The sequence below is a fragment of the Apostichopus japonicus genome, chromosome 16, assembly GCF_037975245.1.
Source record: "Apostichopus japonicus isolate 1M-3 chromosome 16, ASM3797524v1, whole genome shotgun sequence".
NCBI classification, from domain to species: domain Eukaryota; kingdom Metazoa; phylum Echinodermata; class Holothuroidea; order Aspidochirotida; family Stichopodidae; genus Apostichopus; species Apostichopus japonicus.
Window position 1 is genome coordinate 29,530,461 of NC_092576.1, and position 21,772 is coordinate 29,552,232.

Consider the following 21,772-nt stretch of genomic DNA (forward strand, 5'->3'; position numbering starts at 1 on the left):
CAGACACAACCGCCATAGTCACCAAGATCACCATCACCCCCACCTCCCATGGATGATGTGAGAGAAGTAAAAATACATAGACTGCAAGTACTGGAGGATATGATTGTTGCCTTCCAGTCTGGATAAATAATTCACCAACAGCTGACATTCAGCTTTGTGGGCGAGTCTGCTGTTGACCAGTCAGGGGTGTCTCGGTATGCATATAGCTCCTTGTGGGATGCTTTTTATGATAGAAGTACTTCTGGGACTAACACAGTTGTGCCTGGTATCACGGTTCAGTTTTGTGTGCAAGAATGGCTGGCAGTGGGTCACATTTTAGTGAAAGGCTATAAAGACCACAAGATCTCTCCAATAAGACTTAACATTACTTTTCTAACAGCAATGCTGCTTGGAGAAGAAATGGTTTCCGACGACATGTTACTTTCAAGTGTGTATTGCTATTCGGCTGAAGATGTGAAGGATATGCTTGTTAGGGCAAGAGATACTTTTTAAGAAATAGTCGCCCAGGAAAGAACCTGGGCACGAAAACCAAACTACTAAACGGCTGATCCGCTTCTAACCCCAGTCCCCTTGCATCGGGACTGTGACTGTGTGATCATCGTCAGGTGTGCATCACCATTCCCGAAGGGAACAGATACTACACATGATCTTAGCCAAAAGGCCGAGAAGCGATCTCTATGATGATGACCAAACTGACTTGATTGAATTTCTTGCAGACAGTGGGTGGAATTCAGCCATTCCCAACAGTGGCAACGACGCTCACTTTGATAATGCTTGTTCCAAATAGCACACAAGATATTAATTGAAACTTCTAAATATTGTCTTGTGTGCATGGCTGATGTGACTAGAAGGCACCTGCGACCCAACTTCACCGATATGGGTTCAATCCAGTCAGTGGTAAAGGAAATAGCTCCTACCAATAGAAAAGTACTTAAAATTCTCAAAGCAAATGTAAATTCAGCAAGAGAGCGAAAAGGCTTTCAACTTGTAAAATGTATGTTCGAGGTCTTGAAGGGACATGCTCTCAAGGTTTCTTAAGTTCTACACTGGCTCCTCTATCATGTCCGTAGCTTCAATAGAAGTTACGTGCAATAGTATTGCTCTACTGCAAAGAAGGCCAGTTGCCAGGACACGTGGTCCTGTCCTGGAATTGTCAGTCATGTATGCAGACATCACAGACCTGCGATATGAATATTTTAAGTGGAGGGCATGAGGGCTATTTGTTTTCTATTTCATGACTGCCATCGAACTTAAAAATTTGAAGCAAGCCACCTAACACTAACCGCCTATGGGGAGGGGTATAGGGGTGTAAACTCATTTCAGATTTGTGTTATTAGTCTTATTCAAGGAACAACGAGTTACAAGACTGCATTTTTTCTATTGTCATGTCTGAGTAAGACCCTTCATCAGACAGACATAAATTAATAACAACATTATTAAGCTAAGTGTACACTTGATGGCTATGTTAGCATGCCCTATTGGAAAAAAGTTCTTGCCACATTGAGTGTAATAGATATTCCTTCCAACTCTTTCATGTCATCCTTAGTTGCAAGCATAAAGCAATGTACATTGCCTACATATCATTTTATAAACTTTTCGAATGCTTTCAAATGTATTTATGTTTTTACTAACTTTATACTGCCAAGGCTGTCTTCATTATTTCTTCTTTTTTTGTTAAATGTATTACTTGTGTGCTACTCTTTGCTACATTGGAAGACGATTAGTTATAATAGTAGATGTTTCTTCTATGGTCTTGTCTGAGCAAGACCCCTTCATCTGACAGACATAAATGAATAACATTGTTAAGATAAGTGTACACTCAGTTGCAAGCATAAAGCAATGTTCATTGCCTACATATTTGTACATATCATTTTACAAACTTTTTAACTGCTTTCAAATGTAGTTATGTTACTATAACTGTTTTATTCAACTAACTTTATACTGCCAATGCTGTCTTCATTATTTCTTCTTTATTGTTGTTAAATGTATTACTTGTGTGCTACCTTTTGGAAGAGGATTAGCTATTCTACTACATTTGTTAAGCAGTGCTACCAAGTAATCATTCATTACATATTGGTAGAGCTTGTTTGCAATATTAGTGTCCTTACTGTAAATGGAATAGAGGTGACATGATATTGCAGCAGGGTTCCCACACTTTCTCTCTACTGCATGGGAACCAACTTCAAGGCTCTCACAGTACTACCGATTTTTCTCAAAGATTACTGTCAGTGACACATCACAAGACTTAAGATACATAAATTATCCACACATAAGCAGATGCAAGTTTTCAAGAGCTGATGGTTAATTAATAACCAAATGTAATGACAACTCTTAATGAGACCAAACCCCTCTAATGTTTATAATCTTTGTTTTGAGGGATATGTATTATCATTTGATGTTTGTAACATAGCTTGAATATTTCACTGAGCCTCCCTTAACCTTACAAGTAAAACAGTTGTCCAACTGGTCGAAATTGTTCTATCCTTTAGGGGGTCATGGGTCTCCCTCCCTTCCAACCCCCCACCCCCATTCTGACACCATAAATTCGACAAAACCCCTCAAACATGCACGGATAATGAGGGTGCATATCCTATGAGAAATGACATTTCACATTAATGATTGTCTGATGCAATTTCTTCAAATATATTACTGCAGCATCGATATACTTTGTTTTTTGTTCTGCATAGCGCTGAGTAAACAGAATTTCTACACTGCTGGGCCATCAACAATTTATTTTGTAACATTGCCATCAGGTTTACAGGAACGCTATTACTCAATGCAGAAAGGTTGAAATTACCGGCAGCAGCCACTGAATGTAGTTGTGAATATGCTGCTATATACAGATTGAGCCTTGGCCAGTCATATTGTAACTGTTGCAGTGGTCTCATGGATGTTCCTGAATAATAATTACTAACTTGCAGTACCAACTATCCATAGCTTACTCCTATACTGCCATCAATCTGACATATTAAATGCACAAAAGTAGCAGTACAAAGCCTTGCATAAATCAGAGTAAAAGTACAAAGCCATGAGTATGATAACAGAAAAATGTAGTAGAGCACAAGGTTTAGTGTAGTAAGAAAGTTCCAAAGTAACTATTCTGGAGAACAATGATCTTCTGAACATAAGTGGAAGTGCAGGAAACATGTTTGAAATGAATATTACACTGTAAAAAATTTTCATGTCACGCGTTTAGTGTGACGCGTCACATTCAACATCAACCGTTTATAAACGAACACCTGCCGTTTAAAACTGAACACCACCGATTCTAACTAAACGTATAGCGTTTACTTCATTGTAGAGACGACGTGTAAAAACTAAACACTACGGTTTATTGAACCTAAACATATAGTGTTTAGTTATGTCATTAATTTTGTGATGGGTAAAGAATATTTATTTAGTAAATAAGTTTGCAATTTCTGTATTTGTTTGATGTTGGAACATGTAAGTCGTGCTAATAAACTAAGATTTGTAGCGAAATACTTCTGTTTACCAACGATAATGAAAAATGACAGTTTGTGAAAAAGTGATGGTAACTTTAAAGCAGTCATTCATAGCGTATTTATTCAACCAAAATTTAGTCTAAACACATATTTACAGGTGAATACCGGCATGTGGGATGATAAATATCAAAGTTTTCAGTACCATACAGAAATGATAAACGGAGTGTTTATTCACGCTTCTGAGATATTAAACACTAGCGTTTATTACAATTGCGATTGACCTGTTGACCTCTCACTCTAAACTGACATTTTTTCTCACTTAAACGATTGTTTAAATTGTATTTGAAATACACATATATATTTTTTTCTATGTCCAGGCGCTAAAATGTCCGATAAGTGTTTAAAATGTTACAATAAATTACGCGATCGACTTTATCTGGCACAGTGTATTATGCGCAAATTACGCGGGAACGCCATCTTGAAACAGAATCTGGCATCAACATCTCAGGCTTCGGTTCATTCCGCAAATACAAATCCAGAAATCCATCAAAATCGTTTGCTGTGTGAAATTTCGGTATACATATCTAGTTCAATTCATATTTCTGTTAATACCTGGAAAAAGAAAATACGACTTCATTGATAATATGTGACGTTCATATGCCAAAAAATTAATTGTAAAATTTCTAACGTTAGTTCGTTTAGGCCTGGGAGTCATGTAATAGGTTAACGTTAGACCTAGCCTGTTAGTAATAGTACTCTGCAAGGTTTCCACTGTCTGAAGAATAATAATTGTTTTACAATGATTAGCGGTGACCACGAACGTCAAAGATGTTAAATGCTTGAACATTGACCTTACGAAGTTAATTTTAGGCCTTGGCCCAAGGGGCCTAAAAATAATGAAAAGTTACAACACAATTTGGTTTGTTGTGTAACTTAACAAATAACAGTAACACTGTACTAAATGCAACACTGTACACAGTGCCCACTTTTTGAACTAGGGTCCTAGCCCTAACAGTCCTGAAGTTGTAAAGCATTCTTGCTCACAACACACGCAATACAGCCTGGTTAGCCTTACACTAGGCCTTACTTGGAAGTGCATTGAGAAGTTCAGAATTTTTTTCATGTTTTCTGAAGGTAATTGAAAAAAGAGACTTAAATTTCAAATTTGAAATATTGCATTTTAATTTTTGCAGGATTATTTTTACCTGCTGTAGGCTAGACCTATTCCCGAGTCCTAGCTAGTAATATTGTGATGAACAAATACAGTAGGCCTAGCTAGGCCCTACCAAAGCGTCGTAATTTCTTTCTCCAAATTCTGTGTGGCTGAAAAAAAAAATTAATCCAAAATAGCCATGGCCTCATACAAATGCTCCATGTGTTTTTATTCTTCAAACAACAAGCACAGATGGGTACAACACACTGTTCGATTACACAAGCATGATCCAAATTTCATTGTGTTCTGCAGCGTTGGAGAATGTTCTTATTCGACTAAGAGCTGGGGAGCATTTAGGGTTCATGTGTCGCGCAAGCATTCATACAATGATGAAGCTCAGGTTGAAATTGAAAATGATGACCAAAATGAACAAAGCACAACAAAGCAATTATCAATGTGTAATGCTGCTTTCACACTTGCATTAGAAGGACAGCATAAGCTAAGTCAAAGAGCAATTAATGATGTTGTCTCCTCTACAGCAGTACTGGTTGAAGACCATATTTCCATGTTTAAAGACAAAGTCAAAGAACAGTTGAGGGAGCGTGGATTACCAGATGATTTCTTAGACACAATTCCCTCTGAGCATCTCTTAGACGAATTTGATAGTAATTACAAACGGGAAACCTTTTACGAAAAAAATCTTTCATTGGTAAATCCACAACCAGTGAAACATAGCTGAAGTTTCTTCACTGTTAATGGACATCTGATTCAAAAGGAGAGATATGGATACATTATTCCATTTGCTGATAGTTTAGCAAATTTGTTGGAATTATCTGAAGTTCACTATTATGTAAACAACAATCATAGGAGTGAAAATGAATACATGTATGATATCTGTGATGGGGAATTTGTAAAACACAACGATCTTTTTATCAGAAACCCAAATGCACTTCAGGTCATATTAAATACAGATGACATTGAAATAGTAAACCAAATTGGTGCACACACTAAAAAATACAAGTTGAGTATGTTTTATTACACACTGGGTAACATTCCGCCTGAGTATCGCTCAAAACTTCATGCAATTCAGTTGCTAGCTGTTGCCAAAACTACTGACTTCAGGTCAGGTGGGCCTGGCGTGTTATTGGCCGATTTTATATCATGTGTGAATTCAATGGCAACTGGGGGAATAAATCTCAAAGTTAATCACACTGATGTTGTTGTTGAAGGGTGTTTGATTATAGCCCCATGTGATACCCCAGCTGCCAACTGGTTGGGTGGTTTTAAAGAAGGTGTGGGATTTGCATATAAAGCCTGTCGACGTTGCACAGCATCTACTTTTGACATGAAAAGGTAATTTCTGGAAACAGACTTTAAATTACGGGAGGAAGCCGAGCATAGAGAGAGATGTAACCAGCTTGACAATCTAAGCCATGCTGCTAAGGTTTACTGGAGCAAAATGTGGGGAATAAATAGTCAGAGTTGCTTAATGTCAATAGAAGGCTTCCCTGTTTGTTCTGGACTTGTGCAAGATCCAATGCATTTGTTATTAGAGGGTCTTGTGCCATATGAATTGAAGTATATGCTATTTCTTTCACCACTGTTCATAAATATTTTACCTTAAAGTGGCTTAATTCTAGGTTGGCAGAATTCCCTTACAGCTACTTAGAGACAAAATCAAGGCCAGAGAAAATTTCTGCTAAAAGTTTGCATTAAGGTGGCCAAATTAAACAGACATCAGCATCATTTTTGACTCTCTGTGGAACTCTCCCATACATTATTTCTCACAAAATTCCCAATGATGAGCCTAAATGGATTAATTTTTTACGGCATATCCAAATTACTTTTTTGGCAAGTACTCCAGTCTGTACAAAAACCACAGCTGGTATGTTACCTCAACTTCTATATGATCATCATATAGAATTGACCACACAATACCCAGGAGTGAGTATCATTCCAAAGATGCACTATTGCTTGCATCTTCCAAGACAGATAATTGACTTTGGCCCACCAAGAAACCATTGGTGCATGAGATTTGAAGCAAAGTCAAAGTCAAAGTTGGAAGTGCTTTAAAAACCTTCCCAAGAGTGTAAGCACAAGGCACCAGAAATATATGTGCTACAAACGAACAGGTGTCAATGGAGGAAGGAAAGGAGGTAGTATTCAGTGAAAAATATCCAGAACTTCTTGAAAGATTAACTGAAACAGTAGAAATTGATCCAGTGGAAATAGCTGAGCCTGAGGGTGTAAAAGTCTATAACACAAGTAGTGTAACAATACTGGGCCATGAATATAGATGTGGTTGCTGTGTTGTTTTAGACTATGAAGATGATGTTCCAAAGTTTGGTATCCTGAAAGACATCATTATCAAGAAAGAGATGAAATGTTTTGTTGTTGAAGAAATGCTTATATCAAATTTTGAAAGGCATGCTTTATGCTACCAGCTGGAAAAATGCAACACCTTATCACTTGTGCCTTATTCAAGCCTATTTTCAAAATGGCCTTTGAGCATTCACTTGTATGAAGGTAAATCAAGTGTTATAAACCAGTTTTCACATGTCTGTGAACCTTTGTGATTGTATTCATTTCCAAAATGTTATACAAATTATAAAAGCAGTCCTGAGAGATGGAGCATTAAAGGGAGTTGTGTGAAATAACATGTACAGTAGTAAGGATTTGAACAAGTGCTCGAAAACCTGCAAGTGCTCGCTTTATTTGATTAGACTGTTTTCAATGTCTTGTAAGTGCTTGGATTTGTGTATTTTACAATAATGTAATTGAGAAGTGCTTGAAATTCAGCTTGCATAATACTTGTACATTTGTAACACACTTCTTGCTTGCTGTAGAGTATCAAATTTGCAATTTATTAACCAAGAGTTGCTAAATTTTTATGGAGATCATCAATGATAATGCAACTATTATATTTTAATAACAATTTTTTTTCCTGGTCATTGACTATTCCTAGTTCCTAGCACATGTACATATGCCACCAAATATGGTGTTTAGTTTTTACTCACATGGCTCCCAGGCCTAATAGTGTAATACTGAATCAGTGAGTTGAAGTTAATTAATCTTCTCAATTGAAATCTAAATTAGCCTCGTTGTGATTGCCAGAATGCCCGTTTTCAAATTGTGGAATGTACATCGAACGCAGAAGAAGTGCGTCATCGCAAACAACTTACAGGAACTGAGAAATAAAGGTAAGGTATGAAAGTTTTTCTCTGGCTTTCTACTTACAAGAGTAGTGCCTCCAATCAAATTTTTTTATTTAAATAACAGCCAATGTTGCCCAGGGGTTTGTGCTTGCTTTGGTTTTTGGGGACAGAAATTCCTCTGTTAGATTAATTAGGGTAAGGATTTTAGAATTTTGGTAAAAATACAAATGTTTACAAACAGCTGCAATTTATCAACAAATGTCATAACTGTGCAAAATTCATACATTTGCTTAATATATTTCCTTTTGCAAATTTGAACACCTGATCCTAGCCAACAGCTCTTGGTTAATTTTGTGATACCATCTGATAATATGAGTGCTGCATACAAATACTGCTTGTGCGATTCACGCAATCCTGCTGCTAATGCAAACCTTAATGGTTCCAGTAAATGTGTCTTATGCATGGCTCAGCATATCTGTCTGTAATTGAATATCTAACTAAAAAGTTTTTAGTGAACATGTTTATTTAAGTTATTTCCTTTGTATGAAAATTTAGCCATTACTATATCATATATGAATTCTTAAGCTTAAGTGAATTGACTAGAAGTGCTCGACAGATTTGATTATCAACCAACTGAACAAATCTGGGTAGTCAGATAACCTAGTGGTTAAGGCCTCATACTGTGCACCCCTGTGCTTAATATGTGCATGGGTTGGAGATCCGCCTGACATTGTGGGTAAATTTTGGCTGGGTTTCTGGTTTTCTCCCACTTCATCCCTGTCATGTCATGACATTGTCTATATGCTTTTTCTCATTTCTATATGACTAAAGCTGAAAATAAAGGCATGTAAGACAACAACAACTGAACAAAATTGTGTAGTGGAGGTAATAAGATTAATACATCCACAACCATTTATAATGAAGTTGTCCAAATTAAATGTTTGGTTCGGACTTCACGACCCAGGTTTGATTCATGATTTAAAGTTGAGTCATAGCAATGACTTCAAATTGGGATTTGTTGTTTCCTCAACATGCTTGTATAAGATAAAAAGAATAGGGCAATAATAACTTGTGTTGGTGGATTTTGGGATTTTGCATTTGGAGAGGAAGCTGGTCTCTCTAAAAAGCTTAGTAGATTTGGTTTTTGGATAGGTGCGATCTTCAGTAATCAAAATCAAAGGGATACTTAAAATTTGTTTGTGCTAAAAAAAGCATGTGGGTGTATTAAAAGCATGGACGTTTACATCATTAAATACAGCTACAGTTTAAAGAGTACAGTACTTTTCAATGATTTGCAAGGCAGAATTCAAAAATTTATACAGGCATTGGAATCATTACTTTTCCCATACCGTACAAATTGCACGAGTGTTAAAATGCAAAAGGTAATTTGGATGGTGTGAAATGTTGGTTTTATTGATATAAATCATGTGTTTAAAGTGCTATGGACACGTAGGTGCAATTTAGGCTAAATATATTAAAAATCATGAAATTGAATAAAAATTCATTCATTAAAAATTGATCATTTTAAACCCCTAATTTTAATATTTTATGCATATATTTGATGATGTTGTAGCAGTTGAATATGTAATTTTTTAATGTAAATTCTATGTTTTTGAATTGTCTAGCATTAGTTTTTTGAAAGAGTCCAGCAAAACTAATTATCAGAAGTTTTGAGTCTTTACCATACCCCCTATAAAATTGTACCAGGATAAGACTTGTCATTCTTTTTGGAGAGTGTGATTTCAGAAAACATTTTAAAGAATTATATATAGATTTTAAAAACTAGCCTGCTCAGATTTTGAAGCTGCTTCGATTAATGTGAAAATTGCTACATGTCCATAGCACTTCAACAAATTAACAATAAGTGACAATATATCGATATTGGAAATTTCCCATACCGGCGAACCTAAGACTGTTGTTTTTAACATTTGACAAATTCCTTAAAGTTGGTCCCACTTAGGGTAAGGCAATTTAACATATAAAACAGAAAGCTACAGTAAGAGCCTATTAATGTTGTACGATTGTGTTTATATATTCCAGGAAAACTGAAGCTTGGATTTCAAGGGGATAATTTTGCTGCAGTTCTTGAAGAAGATGAACTGACATAGAGGAAGATGAAATCCTTGAATTTGCTGGCTCTACAATGATATTGCTACAAGAAGGAGAGAAGTGGACCGCAGTAGGCACGGCAATGATCGACGAGCCTGAAAATCAACAAGAGACAGCTGGTCCTTCCACCGCATCTCCTACCCCTGCTGGCAATCCGTCACCTATAATACCTCCTGCAGTGAGTTCTCCAGCTCCATCTCCATCCATTTCAGGCAGTTCTCCAGCTTCTTCTGTTGCTAGTGCTCCTGTAGCTGTTTTATCGTCACAATCTACAACAACATCCACAAAGCAAGAGGCTTCAGTTCAGAAATGTGAGTGTTTGGTTCAGTAAAAAATTTGGTGCTGAAAATCTTGATTTTCACCTTTTCACCACCAATAAAAAAAAAATTTAATTGTAATAAATTACTTCGCTTAGTAAGTGGAAATCATGATTACTTTATGATTACTTTACAATAACTTTGATAACAAGAGTGAGCAGCAGGAAATATTGAAAAGAGGAAATAGGCATAGACCTTTGATAGCCGTAAGCAGTTGCAGACTTGCAGTGCAGTACCATTACGCTGAAACATGATATAAACCTAATCCTGGGCCTACAGTATAAAACATAATTTCTCATTGTCAAGACTCTCACATGTATCAAGTGTTACATTGAAAGTTTCAAAAATCGAGTAACTTTGGAAAGTTATTGTAAAGGATCATATTGTAATTTTAGCACAATAAATAACATTTTAGTTTTATTGCAATGTCGATAAGATTACATTTGTAACATTGCAAAGCTGCTGCTTGCACTACATTTTGAGTTAAAATAATTGGTGATAGTATTTTATGTGTGTTGTTATAAAGTTTGTTTAATACCAAGTAGCAAACTGGTAACATATATTGAGCAGTACACCACTTTTTACTTTTATTGTAGCACGTACAGTTGTGTTTAGTCTGCCGGTGTTTTCCAGTTTGGTGGAGCAGCATTTGAAAGCTGGGACCCCTCAAGTGATCTGCACCAGACTAGTTGCAGAATGTGCACATTACTGTATGGACACGGGGCAAATGCAATCGAGTCAAGATTATCAGATGTTGGGGAAAATGATGCATGCTATGTATCCCTCAATTGCAGCTGAAGGAGTTAAACCTTGGGTAAGAACCTTAGTCTGTTTATAGTTACAGTACTGTATCAGCCTCGGGGAAATTGAACATGGATGTGCCCATAATTTTATGAGTGCAGGCCGTGTTGACATGACTTTTCAGCAGCCTTTGGTGGTTGCCTGAGCATGCTGTGAAAGTAATACTTCAAACTGTCTGGGGTCCAGGGTCCTTCTTATGGGTGCTGGGTGGGGGTCTAGGGGGGAAAACAGGTGCATTTTTGCATTTCTGAGGTTACATAATGGATGAACAGAAATTTTTTTTTACTTTCTATGAGAAATTTGTATAAGAGTTTACCGGGATCAAATGAAAATATAGTGCTGGGCGAAAATGGCAATTTTTGAAAATGTGTTGGGCAGAAATGGCCATTGGCACATCCCTGTGGACAACACCCAGCAACTAATGTACTTGTAAATGTACATAGCTGCATAGATTATTGCAATGTCCTCCTTAGGGGGTGTTTTTTTCAAGGCTTGTCACAAGTAACAACAGTTATACTCCATCCCTTTATCTACTGCAAAATCTTAATTGCCTAGCTGTCTATATATTTAATTAAATTGAATCCCCATTGAATTCCCTCTTAAAATTTTGCATAAGGCCATCCTAAAATTATTCTTGGTTTGGAGTAACATAGTGGATTGAAAAAACTTGGGTAGGTGGGTAGGCATTTTTTTTTGGTTTAACCAAACTTCAAAATTTTGTATACTTTTTACACACAGTAAAATGATTTGATTTTAAAATGACAGAATTTTTTTTCAGTAGGTAGGAATTTTGGGTAGGTAGGGTTACTCCAAACAAATAATTCTTTAAGGATGGCCGAATATTTCTACATTCAGCCTCTGCACAATGTCGTATCTGTTCTCTTTTCATTCCATTTTTTTTTTCTACCAGCTCCAGGTTATGAAATTGATTAATGATTTATTGTATTATAGTATTTGTTAATGAATTTTTACTTTTTTATTCATCTGTAGAGCCTCTTCACCTCAAACGTCAGCCAGAGGATCCGCCACATGCGCTGGCGGGAGAATAAGAAATCCAATCCAGGCACTGAAAAACGCACAGACAAGACCCCAACAACAACAGAAAGCCCCACCTTCAACAAAAGAAGAAAGCTAATGGACTCGTCTGCAGGACAGCTGGCAGAAGCTGAATACCAGTTGCACCTGACGGAAATTCAGAAGGAGTGGCAGAAGCCAGCTGTCAAGAGGTCAGAGACACATCAAAGGCCTTCTGAAGGAAACGTTTCAAAACCGGCGCCAGTGGATAAGAAATTTACCAGATGCCACCATACGGCCAATTGTTGACAAATTTCCTTGTCTGCAGGATGGAACCTATGTAAGTAATGCTCTCATTTGATGATTGTAACTTCCGATTAATATTTTAAGCTTTTAAATTTTTTCCCTCTCCCAGATTAAACAATGGACAGATGTTTGTGTGGATTGATTCCACCAAGCTTTTAAGCATAAGAAAAGTTAGTGATGCCGCTACTTGACAAAGTTAATTACAAAGAAAACTATTTCATGCCAAATAAATACATCCAATTAATGACAACTTATATATAGGTATGACTATGACATAAGCAGTTGCATGAAATTTCTGGATAAAAGATTGAACTCGCGTGTTTCATTCATTAATTTTGCCGTGGTATACATTCCCATTTTAAAATCAACTACATTCATGTTGTGTTGCTTAATTTTCACACTTTTTACTTTCCATAAAATCACTATGATGTATTTTTTTGACAAATTTTGATTTCTTGTTATTTGGAGACTTCTTTGCCTTTGTACTTCATGCCTTTTAAGGCCACTGTGATACCTCAAATTTTATGGCAAGAAAGATGGGGCATGCAGTCTGCTTTCTTTGAAAGTCGGGGCATGGCCCCGACTTTCAAAGCTTGTGGAGCTTGATAGCAATGGTATCTCACATGTACCTCTTGGAAATCTGATAACATTGTTATGTACCTCTTTATTATTTTCCTGCATATGAAATTGTTTCTCGGTTTGACAGTTTCCCCTCCTGCTCCCGCACACCAATTACCCAATTCATGTCTCTTTCTATTACAGCTTCGTTATGAGTTTCGTTTGCTGCTTGGTCTGGACCATTTTTCTGGACTCAAGAAGTCTTTGTCAGCTTTAGTGGAAGCTGTGGAATCCATGATGAAACTAGAGCACCAATGGTGCAGAGGCTCGTACCTTTTCGAGCTGAAAAATGTAGGGCCCACAAAACCAATTTTGGGCCCATGAGGGATAGCCCCCCCCCCCCCCCTCCGTTAGCAGAATCCTGGCCACACCACTGGCTATAATTCCTATTTTCCCCCTTGAAATCCTATTTTACCCACTCTCTCAAACAATACCATGCACTGACCTACCCTATTAAACTTTCTCCCCTCTACCTTAGCAGACATAACAAGCACTCCCTACAAGACATAACTTCACAAGCTGCCTACATACCTCAGGCTCAAAGACTTCTAAGAATCGGCAAGTGCTGATTGGCTATAGGGCTCTCATGCTTACAGTTCAACAGTTAATAACAACTCCCAGTCCTGCTTTAATTCCACTAACAGCCTCTGCAGAGCTTAACCACAAATGTAAACAAACACTGCAGACACTGGGAGACAAATTAAAGGAGCTTTGGCAAAAAGTGAAGGCTCAGATTTTTTTAAACAATGGGGATTAATTGTAATTAATTGACTTTTGACCAAAATTTTTTAGGCATCACCTTATTCATACACAATCCAACAATCATCAGTTCAACTTTGAATATGATCCATCAAAATCTTGAGGAGATTGAGATATTTGAAAATATTACAAAGAATGACCCCCGATGACCCCCTAAATGACATTTGACCTCAATTTTCCGAACACCCCTCGTAACTCTCATCCCAAGGAACGTTGTGACCAAGTTTCATTATAATTGGCCATACACTGTACGAACAGGAGCAATTTGAAAATATAGGGCCGCGGCCCGGGCCACAAAAGACCCCTAGTTGATCTTTGATCTCAAATTCATGAACACCCTGAAGGTAAAACTACCATAGTACTATCGTGACAAACCCTCAACATTGTACCATGGAATCTGTAGGAGAAGAAGCATTTTGCGTATCTCCACAAAATGGCCCATTACGGCCCACAGGTGACCTTTGACCCCAAATTTTCGACCATCTCTGATGGCCCTATATCAAATGGTCCTTGTGTCCAAGTTTCATGAAATTTCATCAAACACTGTGCGAGTGGGAGCGGTTTTACCAATTGTTGACGGATAGAGTGATAGACGCCGCACTGTAACAATAGCTCACACCAGCATGCTGGTATGAGCTAAAAAACTGAAGAAGTAAGTATACCATATCAATTTTAATTCAACACTTGGACTGTCAAAATACGTTCTTGTTCTGGGGTGTACAAGTCCATGCTAAGCAATTCCTATCATGAACTAACAAAATTAAATTTGTAGATTTTTCTGCCAGAAAATAAATACGGAATTATTTTGAGTGAAAATATGACAATGAAAAAGTTAACAAGCATAAAAATAAGGATATTTTCTCTAAAATCTGTCATACTTTAACAATGTAAGGAGGAGTTTACTGTTTATGAACAAGTGAGCCCCAAAGGAGCAATAAAGTGTGCTAACTTTCTTCAGTTGAATGCCTCTGGACATGGAAGTGCATACAGACAAACAGGTGTCTAACTGCCAATGAGGTTGTATCTTTTTAATGATTACAAGTTTCGGCAATAATCATGGCTTTTAATATTAAATAAATACTCTTTGAAAGAATCTAATTGCACTTAAAAACTTCACTAAGTTCCACACAAGTTCTTTGTACATTCCTACAATGACTTAAAGAGGCTGACTCGTCTCATACAATTTTTTTTTATCCCATCCAAAATGAGCAACATTTTGGATGACATCACAATCCGCTATTTCTTACTTCTATCGCACACTCAATACTACCACATACAAATACACAGTGATCACAGAAAACATATTAAACCATGGACACTAGGCTCAAGCACCATAGGTGTGATCCGCGTGATTGGTCAGTGGAATACCAATGAGAAAATGCTGTTTGAATTATAAATTGAATAACTTGAGAGGAGTCATACCAAAATACCTCAAATGTTTTCATATTTCCTTTGTTAGGGGCCGGAAAGGATGCTGAAAGTTATTCAGTTCATTGAAACAGAGACCGCCTTTGAGAGAGGAAAGGGACGAAAGGCATCTCCTGTGGTAATAGTTAAACAGGTGAGAAAACATGTTATGCCATTATGGACGTGTATGTACTGTACAACCTAAGCTAAAAGGCTTTAAAATTTCAATAATCCCATCAAAATGGATGGTGTTTACCCATTGCAATGTCCAACAGAAGAATCTACTAGTCTTGCAGCAGACCTGTGATTTGATACAGTACAAAGATTTTGAGTGATCTGACCTGTCGTACATGACAAGCATAAATTAACATAGAGCTGAAACTTCAATCAGTGAAATCAGCTTTAAGAACCAGTGCAGTAACTTTGTCATGTATCATGGGTGTATGTGTGATAGTGGTTGCAAACAGCTTAAAAAATTGTACAGCAGACTTGCGGGGAAGAGAAAGACTTGGGAGGTCTCCACCCTGGTACACTTTAATCAATGCTGTCATCATGAATGAAAGGGAAATGCCAATATATATATTAAATTCAATCTGGATTTGCTTTCATAATGACACTTATGGTTTTCTTTCCATTCCAAAAAAAATAGTCAACACATGAAACATTTTTCTGTATAAAAATATATCATTTTGAATATTGAATAGGTTTCCACAAAAGTGATTGGTGTAGTGACTGGTATTTATAACAGTCATTTAATGACTGGAAAAGTGATGACAAAGGACATAGAGGCAGCATCACTTGAATTGTCATTTCCTTATGCAAAACCTTTGTTTTTTATTCAACTGTCAGTTATTTGAAATATTGTTTTTTAAACTTGGTCCAACCCTTAAAATAGTCATAATGCATCCATCCAGTCAAAATGTGTCCCTCTAACTATATCACAGGAATTTGCCAACATTTTGTCATTTGCCATAACTTGAAAACGTGGAATTTGATAACTGTTCTACTCAGAATTCCATGCTATTTCACATATCTTAATCTGCTAGCTGTCAATAGTTCTATAAGCATTATTGCTTTTCAAAGAACACAAATAATATGAATGGCACTGGAACCTCAATGCATGTTTACACTATAGTTTACAACAAAAACTCTCCCACCCTATTCTTCCCCTCGTTGTTTTGTTATTAATTAAAATTTGCACCTGAACTGATACGTTATTTTTGTATTGTTTGTTTCAGGATGTATCTGATTCTGAAGTAACTGCAGCTTTGGCAACTCCTGAAAGTTTGTGTAAAGTGCAATGATATAATCAAGGGAACATATGTGGTAGGAGATAACGTGGTAATGGACTGTAAGTCTAATGATTTTGCAGTAGCTCTGCTGCAACTTCTTGCGGCATACTACGTTCTAGATTTAGACTACCCCCGTATTTTCTCCCAAGTGCTTGGGATATTTCAAACTTATTTTGTGAAAACAGTACCTTATGACGGGCTAAAAAGCAAGAAGTATTTGTTTTTCTCACAAAAACTAAAAATGGCACTTAAACAATAAGTTTTCATCTTGGTTGTTTCTATGTAGTGTCAAATTGTAGAGGTAGGTAGGTTGGATTGTGTATGATAGAAAAATTCATAATACAAATTGGGGAAAAAATCATATTGATATCATACGTTGTTCAAGGGGAAGCACCAAGAGAATGGCCTGCATAAAGCGGGTCAAAGGTCAAATGTGCCATCACAGTGACAAATTCAATCAAAGTTTTTATGTAATCTATTAAGATATATTGTCCAATTGTCATTGATTTGTCACTATGACATCACATGATTGAAAAGAAATTACTGTACTAGTATCTTTTGAATACATTTTTTTTTAATCTTTAAAAAATCATCTCTCTTAAACGGAACATTGTATCAAAGTGGTTATTTGACCTCTACCATATTAAAATTTTCCAAAATCCATGGGACTATGCCTGTCAGTAATTGAAAAGCATCCTGAGAATTAGGTCTGCAACAATAATTTCTATATCACAAATTATTAATACTTCGGCATTTAGGAGTACTATTTAAGGAAATTTATTCTTGAGGTCAATTCGTCAGGTAGCCTATTGGTTAAAGCCGCAGACTGTGCACCACAGTGTTTCACATGTGCGTGGGTTCGAGTCCCGCCTGACGTCGTGGGTTTTCTGCGGGTACTCCGGTTTCCTTCCACTTCATCCGTCTCATTTATGTGTATCATATCGTGTCATTGTCTAAATGTTCGTCTCATCTCTATATAACCTTAGACGTTAAATAAAGGGAGGTAAAATAACAACAACAACATCTTACAGAAATGCCATTGTACATTAGCATTTAAGACACGACGTTTAGCATATTTCTACCTGCATTCCAGGGGCAGTACTTAACTTTAAATTGTATAACAAACTCAAGTTGTGTGTAATCAAGTTTCAGGATAATCGTCATGTTGTGACAGCTTGGCAAACATTTTAACTGAATCTTGATTCTCAACCAAAACAGGCCTTATTTTGTTTGCCAGTACTTTCCGGTACCTATTTGCCAATTGTCGTCTGTGTAAAAATTTATCTACAAAATATTTAGTAGTCTCCGAAGCACATGAAGTTGTATATAGCAAACTTTGTTTAAATGTAAACATTTAAGGGAACTAGATTCTGAGTGTCAACCTTGCTTTATCTTAATGATGCTATGCAATTCAGTATTAACATTTTCTATCACAAAAGCAGACGGTCTGATCTCTTATTTATGTTTGAAGAAAGACTGAAGTATATTTTTTCAACTGAAATCTTGAATTCACTAAAAACCTTGATGTGATGGTGCTAACGCAATTCTGCTTTCTTAGAGTTTTCAGAGGTTCAATATCTTATTCTATTTTATTCATATTCTAACTCGAACAGAGTTGCTCACTTATTTAGTTGCAATGAGTAGGTATTTTCTTATTCAGCTGAAGCCCAAGGACAATTTCAGTACATAGGAGTCAACCTATTGTTACAGTTGTATGCAATAGTTTTGTAACAGTGTAAAATTGTTTTCTTGTCTCTAAATTACTACAACTAACTCTTTAGAGGGTTTTCAGAGATTCAATATTTTATTATTTTATTCTATTTATATTTAAACTTTTGTATTTATCTGCAAAGAACGAGCCCGAATTTTCTTATTCATCTGAAGCCCATGGTAACTTCTGTACATAAGAGTCAACTTACAGATGCATGTGATAGTTAATGATATAGTGTAAAATTGTTTTCTTGCCCCTAAATTATTAAAACTGCTGGTGCTATGCAACCCTGCCTTCAGAGAGTTTTCAGAGATTGAATATTTTATTATTTTATTCATATTTTAACTTGAACACTGCTGCTCATTTATACATCTGCATAGTATGAGTCAGTATTTTCTTTTTCAGCTGACGTTCAAGATAACTTCTATACATAAGAGTTGACCTACAGATGTAGGCGATAGTTAATTAAATAGTGTAAAAAAAAAATTCTTGCCCCTTGATTATTAAAACTGATGGTGCTATGCAACTCTGCCTTCATGTATTCATAAATTTATTATTTTATTCATGTTCTATAGTTTGAACTTCACATTGCTCATTTATTTATCTGCAAGAATGAGCAAAAATTTTCTGATTCAGCTGAAGCCTAAAGACAACTTCAGTTGATATATTTTAGAATTAGTCTTCTTGCCTTGTTACCATTTTACCATTGTTTGTGTTAATTGAAACATTTATTCCAACGTGTATTACATAATCAATCAGAACTGTAAATAAAGAGGTAAAAACAGGTTGTTTAAGGCACGTTGATACTGACTCAACATGATTGTCATAAAATTGATAATGAAATAAAAATGCAATTTTCACTGCCGTGATTTTTGAACGCAAAGAATGGCTTCGGTTTTAAAGGAATAGTACCATGGATTTTTGCCAAATTTATATGATAAAGGACAATTTTAGAAACAAAATACTTTGATACCATTATCTGTGTTCTTAAAAGACACTAGTACATTACTTTTTATTCAATCCCGTGATGTTATAGTCAAAAATTAATGACAATTCTTGACGTAGGACTTTGAATATTAATTACCTTTTATTTCAAGATTTCAACCTTTTTTTATTCAAAAATGTATTATATAGGCAGGGTAAAAAGTACAGTTTATATGAGTATGTGTTGCTCATGTATTATAATGTTTTTTCTTATCATATAAAACGTTCAAAAATCCATGGAACAATAACAGTCAAATTTTTGTTTGATTTTTCCTCTCTTTTGTAATGTCTTATAGAGGGAGAACATTTAACATATGTTCTATTTTCAAGGTAACAAAAATGATTGTTTTGGGAAATTCAGCAAGGGCCTGTTTATCCCTTCACTTGTACATAATATTTTACAGCACAATTATGTCTCTCTTTTGATGGAATCGAGGCTTACATACTAGAATTTGTTAATTTCATGGTATTTGTTTTCATTGTTTATGTAGTGTAGGCACTTCTAATTTGACACCTTTCATGAATACAAGAAACAGTCGTAATCAAGTTTTAATAAAGTGTCTCAAGGCTGGTACAGAATATAAACGTGTCATTGTGTTTTCTTTTAAACACTTTTAAGTGTTTAGGTTTACAATAAACGCTAAGAAGTGTTCCAGATCTGTTACAAAAAAGTGTTTAGTTATAAACGTGTATAAGTGTTTAGAAGTGTTTATGAATAAACGCCTAAATGCGTTCCAGATCTGTTACAAAAAAGTGTTTAGTTAAGCGTTCAAATCTAAACACTCTTTATTTACAGTTTACAGTATATTTTACAAAACTGTAACAAATATCACACTTTGTAAACAAAGAAACTTCACGATGAAGCCATGTCAACTAGAAACCACCATAAACTTAAAGAATATTTCCTATAGGCTATGAATCACTAAACTTTCTACTTTTCAAAAAGGAGTGGCTAAAATTAACTGGCACAATAGGTCAATGCGTATGCTACAATGTATTTTCTATGCTATGAAAACCTCTTTTCTGCCGCAACTTTGTGTCTGAGATAAAAGCAATGATAATGACTTGAGTTTTGAAGCAAAACCACTACTAGCAAAGATGGCTGGATATAATGTACAAAGCAAAATTTCCAATGGGCTTTGGTGTTGAATACTGTATGTGGCACTTTGCAAGCTTCACCAGTGGTACAAGGGAAATTATTTACAAAGCCCAACATTAAGTGTTTTAGGATGTGCATACTCCCAATGAAATTTGTTAGCAGGAATATAATCTAGTGCAAAAGCATAAGCATGTTGAAGGGACAAAATCTTGTATTTAGCAACAAAATAAAGTATTCAACAAGCCTGGTTTAGAAATTTATGCAATTTTCTTTTCAAATAGTGGTAATTGTTTCTGTAGGGCTTTCAGATTTACTGCAGTTTGCATTGACCTAGGCTATCGTACATTCCTGTGCTTAGGTATGAAATATTGAATATTAATATGCAAGAAAGGGGTCATTTTGCAATGTAATGCAAACATATTCATTTGACTAGTAGTACAAGAAAGTCTATGGATGTGTCTTGATGTGTTGCATTCTCCCACATATCCACAACTGCTGTCGATAAAGAACCCTGAACCGCTAGTGATCTCATAACAAACATTTGCAGAGGTGATGAAGAGTATTCTGTTCGCATTTATGGTGGTTCAATTGAAGAACCAACTTTTTCAATGCATGATTAATAGACGGTAAAAAAAACATAGAGAGGGGCAAATAATTGTTCTTCGCCGTTAGGGTTAAGGTGTATGTCTTCAAGCTTTGTGAAAAGGTCATAATATACACTGATGCAACCATTCCACATTTCCAACCAGTTCAACACGCTGATTGTGCACGCTCCTCCCTCTAATGGCACTGCCTTTACCATGGTATTCCTCCATAAATTGGCAAACAGCTGAATTTTCACCTCCGTTGTGACACCTTATACGTGATGGTGTCCCAAACTGTTTTGGGGCTTCTTTAAACAGCTCAAATACAGTTGAAGCTCTGTTGTCAGTGCTTGTTTTAATAAAGGTTATTAATCTTGAAAACCCATCAACACCAGCATGCACAACAATCCGCCATCTGCAAATAAAATATGACAACATCTTGCATCATTCACTCTGTAATAATTTTTTATATATCGGCTAACAGTAATCAAGACGATACATAGTAATTATGTTTTCATTAGTTCACCTCTATTGACAACAACATAACCTTTCACATGCAAAAGCCTACATGTGAGTTTTAATACGAGGGGTAGCTTGTACCTGTTTCCACCAAAAATGTAATGTGTAAGTCAGTATTATGTTCAGTAACGTGTGCTTCACGTGCAGTACACTTCCCTCAAGTGACTATTAAAGGTAAATGTTTAATGGTTACTGTACAAACCTTATTAATTCATGGTTGCCATCCAAATGCCAAAGTGAGTCTGGGCAATGAACTTTGTTTCAACACACGTCTACAACGGCATGCAACGCCAGCAGGGTGTACCCCTGCGGACACTCTCTCACTCTTTCTCTTTGTGCCACAGTATTGGCACCAATTCTGTGGTTCCCAGCAAGGAGTGTCTGCACAGTTTCATCCAAGCTTTCGGTGCTCATGTCACTGTAATCTTCTGTGTCAAGATTCAAGTCTTTGTAAGGATAATATCATGCATTACTATATTGATTGCTTATCATGTAATGGCA

The 21,772-nt window shown here is 36.2% G+C and overlaps 1 protein-coding gene and 1 pseudogene across 5 annotated transcripts; one reads left to right on the forward strand and one right to left on the reverse strand.

Annotated features, from left to right (window-relative positions):
* Window positions 1-455: 455 nt before the first annotated feature.
* On the reverse strand, window positions 456-673 carry LOC139983917 (U2 spliceosomal RNA; annotated as a pseudogene).
* Window positions 674-6,676: 6,003 nt separating this feature from the next.
* LOC139981923 (uncharacterized) lies at window positions 6,677-21,124 on the forward strand. 5 transcript variants are annotated; one of them, XR_011797925.1, is made up of 6 exons: window positions 6,677-10,171; window positions 10,774-10,991; window positions 11,969-12,332; window positions 13,061-14,327; window positions 15,135-15,236; window positions 16,321-21,124. XR_011797925.1 is itself a non-coding variant. In XM_071994351.1 (5 exons), the coding sequence occupies exons 2-4, from the start codon at window positions 9,895-9,897 to the stop codon at window positions 12,299-12,301; spliced, it is 828 nt and encodes a 275-aa protein (XP_071850452.1). In that variant the 5' UTR covers window positions 6,677-7,796; window positions 9,792-9,894; the 3' UTR covers window positions 12,302-12,332; window positions 13,061-21,124. The 5 variants fall into 5 exon arrangements, 2 of the variants coding, with proteins under 2 accessions (XP_071850452.1, XP_071850451.1); XR_011797923.1 differs by having other exon boundaries at window positions 13,061-15,236; XR_011797924.1 differs by having other exon boundaries at window positions 15,135-21,124.
* The last annotated feature ends 648 nt before the right edge of the window (window positions 21,125-21,772 follow it).